At 53.2% G+C, this 9471-nt stretch overlaps 1 protein-coding gene across 1 annotated transcript; it reads left to right on the plus strand.

The window, feature by feature from the left end:
• The first annotated feature begins 6770 nt into the window (after window positions 1-6770).
• Window positions 6771-8600, plus strand: LOC129211565 (histone H1.10). The gene has a single exon (XM_054838845.1). It carries the CDS (start codon window positions 7112-7114, stop codon window positions 7769-7771), a length of 660 nt encoding a protein of 219 aa, XP_054694820.1. The 5' UTR covers window positions 6771-7111; the 3' UTR covers window positions 7772-8600.
• Window positions 8601-9471: the final 871 nt, after the last annotated feature.

Here is a 9471-nt window from a genome sequence, read left to right on the forward strand (position 1 = left end):
GTGTGTATTTTAGCTACTTTTATAATTCCTTGAGAAACAGAGGGGGAGGGAGGCAGGCCAGCAGAGAAAATGAAAGAAAATAGAGACACATAAATAAATATTTAAATAAATTTGATGTAGAGGTGGATACGGGGATATCTGCGTGTGAGTTGGGAGGGACAACTGGCTCCCTTGTGTGCTCTCCATACACACACACAGAGAATATATATCAAGATTGATACACACACACACAGATATGTATGTGCATCCCAGCTATTATATATATGGGGGTGGAAGAGAGGTTGGAAGAGATCGCACCCTCACACACAGATACCCACGTGCATTTTTATACAGGCACAGACATAATTACATATATAAGTAAACACTTAAAATATACGTAGCAGGGGATATGGGGAAAGCTCTGTGTGTGTGTGTGTGTGTGTGTGAAGAGTGTGTGTGTGCTCTCATATAGATATGCACGTGTGTGGGTATATATAGCAAGAGAAAGAATATGTGTGTGAACAGCTCTCGTTCACATTCTAAGTATATATGTACATATGCATGCGGAGAGAAAGGGTATTGTGTGTCATATATGTATGGGGGGTACTGTGAGTGTATGTGAACATCTCTATATAAGTTATATAAAATTACATATTCATATATATGTATATATACAGCAAGAAAGAGTATTGTGTTTGTGTGACCAGTGCTCACTCTCTTGGTTAATATCGATGTATATATGCAGAGAGAGAGGGAGAGAGGTGACTGAACAGGTCACTCTCCCCTCCATGTGTAAGGATATATGTATATATGCATACATATGTGTGTCTGGATTTATAGCAAGAGACAAGTAAGTGTGTGTGTGTGTGTGAGAACAACTCTCTATATACACGCACACACATATACATATATATCAGGAGAATTTGTGTGTGAAGAGCTCTATCCCTTTCTAAATATATATATATGTACATGTAGTGAGAGCATGACGCACATGTGTGAACAGCTCGCATGCTTTCACGCTGTATATACATGTGTGTAAACAGCACTTTTTCTAATTATATATGCATATATAAAGAGAATTATGTGAACAGTCTATATATATAAAAATATATGTATATATGCATCTATATAGGCATATCTCTAACAAGAGGGTATTGTTTGTGTGAGTGCAGCTATCGCTCACTCTCTACATATGTATATACACAGAGAGAGAATATATCTCGAGATATAAACATATATCTGTTTATACTTATGCACCCTAGAGATTATATATGGGGGAAGAAGGGGGGGCAAGACATAAAGGGAATAATAGAAAAGTGTGTGTGTGTGTATTCACGTGCAAGAGCTCTTACTCTTTTTCTCAAGCATATAGGCAAATATAGCTGAATATATATATATGTACACACACATCAGGAGAGAATTATGTGTGTGTGAATGGCTCTCGCTCACTTTGTGCGTGTGTGTGGATGGCAGGAGAGACTACGGTGCGTGTGTTTGTGCGTGAGCAGCTCTCTGTAGATGTGTATACTGGGCGGTGGGTAGAATGTGTGTGTGAAAAGCCCGTACTCTTGCCACGTATATATGTATATGTATGCGCATATAGACAGAGATTAAGAAAGAAGGGGATGGGGGTGGGGGTCTGTGGAGGCTGAACAGGGTTCTCAAAGTATATATGCCTCTGTGTGTGTGTGTATATATATATATGTAAAGAGAATTATGTTTATATGCATGTGAACAGTCTCTCTCTGTGTGTATATATGTGTGTGTATATATATATAGCAAGAAAGTATTGTGTGTGAGAACAGTGCTCTGAACAGCTCTCAGTATATACGTATATATGTGGGGGGGGGGGGGAGAGAGAGAGACCTGTTAGCCTCCCCAATATCTAAGTATACATGTGTGTATATACATATATGTGTGTGTGTGTGGCAGGAGAGAATTGTGTAATTGTGTGAGTGAACAGCTGACTGTCTGTATATATGTATGTATATAAATATGTATGCATGTATATATAGGAAGAGAATTGTGAGTGTTAACAGCTCTCTAAGTATGTATCTATGTAGTGAGAGAAGTGTGCGTGAACAGCAGTCTGTCTCTATGCACAGCGCATATATTTGTATACCTACAGCAAGAGAGAGGAATATCGTGTGTGAAAACAGCTCACTAAGTATATGCATACATATGCATACATATGGAGAGAGAATAGTGTAGTTTTGTGTAAACAGTATGCGCTCTAATTATATATGTGTGTATATATAGAGAGAGAACTATGTGTGTGAACAATCTCTGTGTATATATGTATATATGCAGCTATATATTCATATCTATACAGCAAGAGAGAGTAGCGTGTGTGAGTACGGCTCTTGCTAGCTCTACCTATGCCTATACATACAGAGAATATATTGAGATATACACATATATATGCACCCCAGAGATTATACATGGGGAGGCGCAGAGAAAGTGGTGGGAAATGTGTTTGTGTGTATGACTCGCTCTCACTGGTTTTGTTATGTATATATATGGCTAAATATATAGATATTGCACTGTGTCAACAGCTCTGTAGATATGTATCTATGCAGAGCGAGCCAGACACAGAGTATACTGTACGTGCATTTGTGTGTGAACAGCTCTAGCGCTAAGCAGAGATGTGGCTGTGCAATTTTCTGGGGGTGGGTGGGCGTGGGGGTGTGTGCGTAATGAGAGAGACAGACATACGTGTGTGTGTCTGTCAGAGAGAGCAGCTCTCTCCCCCCACACCAGTATATATGTGTATATGCATATGTGTGTGTATGTAGTGAGAGACTATTGTTTCTGTTTGCACAGCTCTCTCCCCCTTTCTCTACATAAATATGGGCCGGGGGGGTGTGTGTACACACACACACACACACAGAATGACACAGACCTCTGTGTGTGAAAAATCTCACACTCCCTCTGTATATATGCTCATATATATATGTATATATATTTCACTCAAGCGAGAGATATGTGAGAGAGAGAGAGAGGGTCTAGCTTTCACTATATGTATATTTAAACATAACAAGAGAGAATTGTCTGTATGTGAACAGCTCTCTCCCCCCCAAAGTATATATGGATGGATAAATATGTAGTGAGAGAAATATGTGTTTGAGAACAGCTCTCTGTGTGTGTACACACACACACACACACACACACACACAGAGTTTATATGCATGTGTATATATGCACATATATACAGTATATATGCACGCACGTGTGTGCATATAGGGATATATATGCATGAGGACAGAGGGGGGGAGTGTGTGAGAGAGAATAGCTTGCTCTCTCCCCAAATACACACATGTATATATATATATGTGTGTGTGTATATATATAGTGTGCAAGAGAATTTCTGTGTGATCAGCACTCTCCCCTCACATATACATGTATATGTGTGTACAGCAACAGAACTGTGTGTGAACAGCTCTCCCTAAGTCTATATATGTAGTGAGAATTATGTGTGTGTGAACAACTTTGTAGAGGGTATGTATGTGTATATATGTATACATACAGCAAGAGAAAGGAGTATTGTGTGTGTATGAGAACAGCTCAGTATATATATATATATATGCATGTATACGGAGAAAGAATAGTGTATGGGTTTGTAAGCAGTGGTCTCTAATTATAAATGTATATATGCATATATAGAGAACGATGTGTGAATAGTCTCTGTTTATATGTAAGTATATATGCATCCATATAGAGACAGTATTGTGTGTGAGGAAAAAGTCTTGCTCACTCTCTACATATGTATATCCAGAGAGAGAGAGAGAGAGAGAGAGAATATCTATACACACACATATATATGCATATATTTATGCACCTCACAGATTATATATGTATATGGGGCGGGGAGAGAGAGGATGACAGAAAATGTGTGTGTGAGACTTTTCTCAAGTATATATGCCTATATATCTATAGAGAGAGAACGAGAGAGAGAGAAAAAAAATGGGTATGAACAGCTCTCACTCACTCTGTGTATGTATGTATCTATGCATATATGGATGTATATAGCAAGAGAGAATACTGTGTATGTATTTGTGTGTGAACAGCTAAGTATAGATGTATAGATGCAATTCATTATCTTGAGAGGTAGTGCGTGTGTGTGTGCGTGCACGTGTGTGAAATATCACACGCTCACTCAGTGTGTGCGTGTGTGTGTGTGTATATATGTGCATACAGAGAGAGGTCAAGAGAGAAAAGAGTGTGTGTGAGACGTCTCTCACGCCCATATCAGTAGATATGCAAACATATACGTTTGTGTGTGTATAGTGAGACTATTGTTTGTGTGTTTGAACAGCATGCTCTCCCTCTCATCCTCCCCATTTTTATATATGCCTATATATATGTATATAGGCATATACAGTGACAGAGAACTGTGTGCGAACCTCTCACACTCTCTATGTATATATGCATATATATACTGAGATAGAAGGGAGAACTGTGCCTCTATATATTTACAAATATGTACGCGTACATGCCTATATATGTGTGTATATATAGCAAGAGTAATTGCATGAGAACATCTCACAGTATATGTGCATATATGCATATACAGAGCATGTAAAAGAGAAGTGTGCATATGTGAGCAGCCGTTTCTATATGTATATGAGACATGTATGTGAACAAGAGTCGCTCTCTGTGTCTATATAAGTATGTATGGACATATCAGAAAAGGGGGGGGGGGGCTATTTTCTCCCATTCTCTATCTCCCCCTCTCTGTGAAGCACATGTGCACACACACAACCTCCCCCCATACACTTTATTCAAATGTTTATATCGTCATATATTTATACATATGGTTCTGTTTCCTCCCATCTCTTTGGGGGCAGGGAGCGGAGTGCACACAGACACCCCCAGGGGCACTGCGTGTGTGGGTGTGCGCTGGTCGGTCCCTGTGCCTGCTGCACACGCTCATGGCCACACAACCGTGCGTGAGATCGCTGCACTGCCCAGCCTCCCTCTCATACCCCCACCCACCATATAGATTTTATTTAAATATTTATATATTTATGTCAATATTTTAAAAATATATACTGAGGTGGTTATGTGTATGCATGCACTTACATTTCTTTTAAATTTACATATAGCTATTACAATAAATAACTATTATATATTACATATTACATATATATAACACACATGACATACACTCTCCTCCTATACAACCACAACATATAGCCAGCTCAGCCGTAAGATTCCATTTGGTTATGGCATTAGATCCACACGTGTAGACACTTACATGTTCACATGTTCCACACATGCACACATATCTACACATTCGTAACACCCACCCCCTCCCACCTCCGTCACAGCCGTGCAGGTGGGGTGGTGGGTGCCATGTCCCGGGGGTGGGCGTGCGATGCTGTCTGCCCCGGGGCCGAGGGGGTCCCTTTGGGGAGCCACTCACACCCCCCGCCCCAGGCTCCCCTCCTCCTGCCCGAGCGCCTCGTATCTCCCAGAGGCCGGACGCAACTCATCACAGGGGTGCCTGGCCACGGCTGCTATGGGGGGGCAGAGCCCCGCTCTTATATGGGGGGGGGCTCTCCTCGGGAAGGGGGGGCAGGGGGCGGGACAGGGCACCCCGCTGCAGGATGGAGGGGGGATACGACCGGGCAGGATCCGGCCCCGGCAAGGGGAATGCCCGGCGGGCGGCCCCAGGGACCCCCACCACTGCGGGCAGCGGGGGCTTGTCCCCTCCGGCGGCGGGGGGCCCGGGCGAGGGAAATGGCGGAGAGGAGCCGGGGGATGGGGGGAGGAGGAGGAGGAAGGGGAGGCGGCGGGGCTGTGCGGGCTCGGCGCGGCGTGCGTGGGCAGGGGGCGGGGTGCGAGAGTGTGTGCGGGTGTGTACGTGTGTGTTTGCGCGTGTGTGTGCATATGTGTGTGTGGGGGGGTGTACGCGTGTGCACACCCCCTGTGCGTGTGCCCCACGTCCCGGCGCGCGCCTGCGGACCCCGGCGGGCACGCGTGTGCCGGCTGCGGGGATGCCCACGGCGGGGACACGCTGATCCCGCTCACAGGTGCGGGGGCAGAGGGTCCCCTCCAGGCCCGGCCCCGGGGCTCTGCGAGGGGGGCGTTGTGCACACGATCCGACCTCCCCCCCGCCCCATGAAGCCTCGTTCTCCCAGCGGGATTTGGGGGTGGGGGTGGAGTGCATTTGGGGGGGTTTCATAGCACCGCAGCAGGATAGGAGACGCGCCCCCCCCCCCCCCCACTTCCGCAGCACGCAGGGCTGCGGGGGCGGCAGCGATTCACCCACCCACACACGCACTGTGCCAAGCTGGGGGTCCCCCCCCCCGACAGCCCACCTGGACCCGCCGCGCTGCCCGATTCCTCCGCTGCGGGGCGATGCCCGCCGCGGGGGGGGAACACACGACACCGGACACGCGGGGCTCCCCCCTCGGGGGCCCCGTCTGGGCGGCTGCAGGGGTGGGGGTCGGTGGGGGGACGGCCCCCGTCGCCGGGGCGGGGACCCCCGGCCTCGGCGCGGCGTCTCCGCGCTGCTGGCGGCGGCCGCGGGAGGGCGTCGCCTGTGTTAGTTCCCTTCGGAGAACCCGGGGCCAGCGCCGCCGCCGCCGCCCCCCACCGCCCGCCGCCTCCCCCCCGCCGCGGAGGCCCCTCTTGGGCGGCGGGCGGCGGCGACGCCGATGCGGGGGGGGGCCGCCGCGAGGCCCTAGCCGCCGCCGCGCCGGGCGCCCCCCTCCTCGCTCCCGCTGCCGCGCCGGGCGCGCCTCCGAAATCGCAGCGGGGGGCGGCGGGCGGGGCGCGGAGGGGGGCAGGGGGGCGGCGGCGGGTTGGGGGGCGGCGGGGCGCGGGGCGCCGCGCTGGCGGGGAGGCGCGGGGGGGCCCGGCGGCGGCACGGGAGCCCCGCGAAAGGGCCCCAAGAAGCACAAGTTGGAGCTGGCGGCGGACCAGGCTGTTGTTGTTCTCAACGTGGTCCGCCCCGCGCCCATATAAAGGGCGGCGGCGGCGCCCGCCCCACCAGAGCGCGGCGGCGGCGGCGCGGAGCCGAGCGGATCGGAGTCAGATAGCAGCGCGCCGCGCCGGGCCTCCGCCACGCCGCGGCTGCCCCTGCACGCCCCCGCCTCCGTCCTGCGGCCCGCGTCCCCGCGGCACCATGTCGGTGGAGCTGGAAGAAGCCGATCTGCCCTTGACCGAGGCAGAGGAGGTGCCGCTTGCCCCGGAGAAGAAAGCCGCCGCTAAAAAGGCGAAAGGCGGCGGCGGCTCCTCGTTGTCGCCGTCGAAGAAGAAGAAGAACAACAAGAAGAAGAACCAGCCGGGCAAATACAGCCAGCTGGTGGTGGAAACGATCCGCAAGCTGGGCGAGCGCAATGGCTCCTCGCTGGCCAAGATCTACAACGAGGCCAAGAAGGTGGCCTGGTTCGACCAGCAGAACGGCAGGACTTACCTGAAGTACTCCATCAAGGCGCTGGTGCAGAACGACACGCTGCTCCAGGTCAAGGGCACCGGCGCCAACGGCTCCTTCAAGCTCAACAGGAAGAAGCTGGAAGGCGGCGGCGACGGGGGCACGGGCAGCAGCGCCCACAAGTCCCACAAGAAGGCAACGGCCTCCACGTCCCGGCGGGCGGAGAAGAAGCCGGCGGCCAAGAGCAAGAAGCCCGAGAAGAAATCCCACAAGAAGGGAGCCGGCGGCGCGGCGGCGAAGAAGGACAAGGGCAAAGCCAAGAAGGCCACCAAGAAGGGAGCCGCGTCCCCCGGGGGCAAGAAGGTGAAGAAGTCCGCAAAGCCCAAGGCGCTCAAGAGCAGGAAGGCATGAGAGCGGGGCGCAGGGAGCCCCCCGCCGCCCCCCCGGACTGTGAGCCCCGCGGCACAGACTGCTCTGAGGACGGACCCCAGGGGACCCGCTTTGTCTTTGTGTTGCTGACTCGGCTCCGCAGCCGCCGCCGTGCGCGGTGAGCGGGGCTGCGGTTGCCCCAGCCCCCCCCCCCCCCTCTCCTTCTCCGACGCCTTATTTTTTCCATCCGGCCCCCACCCCGCGGCTTCTGCCCGATCGCGCCCTTTTGTTTTCGGCCGTGCCCCTCCCCGCGTGTAGACGGTTCTCGACCCCTTCCCCCCCCCCCCCCCCCCCCCGCGTCCCCTCCCCCCGTCTCCCCGGTGCTTTACAGGGTTTTTTCCCGCCCGGTTTCCATAGCAGCCATTTTGCGGCGGCGCCCCCACTGCCCCCCGCGCCACGTGGGCCGGCTCCCGCCGCCCGGGCCCGCTCCGCGCCCCCGCCCCGCCCCTCCCGCCGGGCGCACGGTGCCTGCTCGCAGCGATTTCGAAAAGCCACGGCGCCCCCTATTGGCTCCCGGCCCCCGGCGCCATGGCAACGGCCCGTTGGGCGCCAATTGGCTACCGCGGCGTCGGGGCGCTCTTAAAGGGCCGGCGCTCGCGGGCGGCCGCCCGCCCCCTGGCGGGACAGCCTGCGGGGGGGCCCTCGGGTCGCCGGTTCAGGTCGCATCTTCAATGGCCTTTAATTTTTTTTAATCGTTTTTGGGTTGGTTTGGGGATTTTTTTCTTTTGGGGGGGGAGGGTGGGGTTTTTGTTTCCGTTGGGGTTTTTTTTCCTTTTCATTTATCGTCGTTTCAAATAAATTGTTAAAAAAACGTCGAGCTGTCGTGTGCTCCCTGCAGGCGCCGGGGAGCGGGTGGGGAGGGGGGCGAGGCAGCGGAGCCCCCGGGGCGAGGCGGGAGGGCCCGGCCGTGCGACGTTAGTCCCCGTGGAAAAGGGGGGGGGGGGGGAATGCGTGTGTCGCGCTGCCCGGAGGCCGTCTGGCGTTGATTGGGAAAGCTCAGACTGCCGGGAAGGGCAGGAGGAGAGGATCGAGGGTTCCCTTGCCGGGGAGGGGAGGGTCCCTGCGCAGCTGCAATCGGCAGAGCTCCCTGAACAGCAGTGGCTGCAACGAGGGGGTACCCCACACCTCCAACCCCCACCCCAGTCAGCAGCTGGCCTCCCACAGCACCCAGGTCGGGGGGGGGGGGGGGGGAGGGGGGCAGCTCCAATCCCTCCCTTCGAGCCCCAGCTGTGGGGTTCCCCCAGGAGCTGGGGTTCCTGCTGTGCACACGCCTGCAGGCACCAGCAACAGCACAGGGAAGGCACTGGGAGCCAAGGCCCATCGCACACCCCACGGAGCCACCCCTCGCCTTCATGGCTGTGCCTATTTATAGCTCACACCAGCGAGGTTGCATAAAGCCCTGCCAGGGATCTGGGCCATCTTGTTCTGCCTGGCTGCAGGAGCACAACAGGGCCAGGGATAAGCCCACAGCTCCACACTCAACACCCTCCACACATCAGGGACCCCCAGCTTCTACTGGGGTTACAGGAGAGGACAGGGAAAGGAGCCCAGCCTGCATGTTTGCTCTCTGCAGCAGGACAGGTGGGAAGAGGTGTTGCGGTTGCACTGTACCTCAGATCAGTGTGGTTAAGCCCAGAGCAGGGCAGCACTGCCCTCAGGCCAGCGTGACTGTCACCCAAGCC

This window comes from Grus americana, chromosome 11 (genome assembly GCF_028858705.1).
Source record: "Grus americana isolate bGruAme1 chromosome 11, bGruAme1.mat, whole genome shotgun sequence".
NCBI classification, from domain to species: Eukaryota; Metazoa; Chordata; class Aves; order Gruiformes; family Gruidae; genus Grus; species Grus americana.

Bases quoted from the DNA above. Each gene is read 5' to 3' on its own strand.
- LOC129211565 (XM_054838845.1), top strand. From the start codon at position 7,112: ATGTCGGTGGAGCTGGAAGAAGCCGATCTGCCCTTGACCGAGGCAGAG.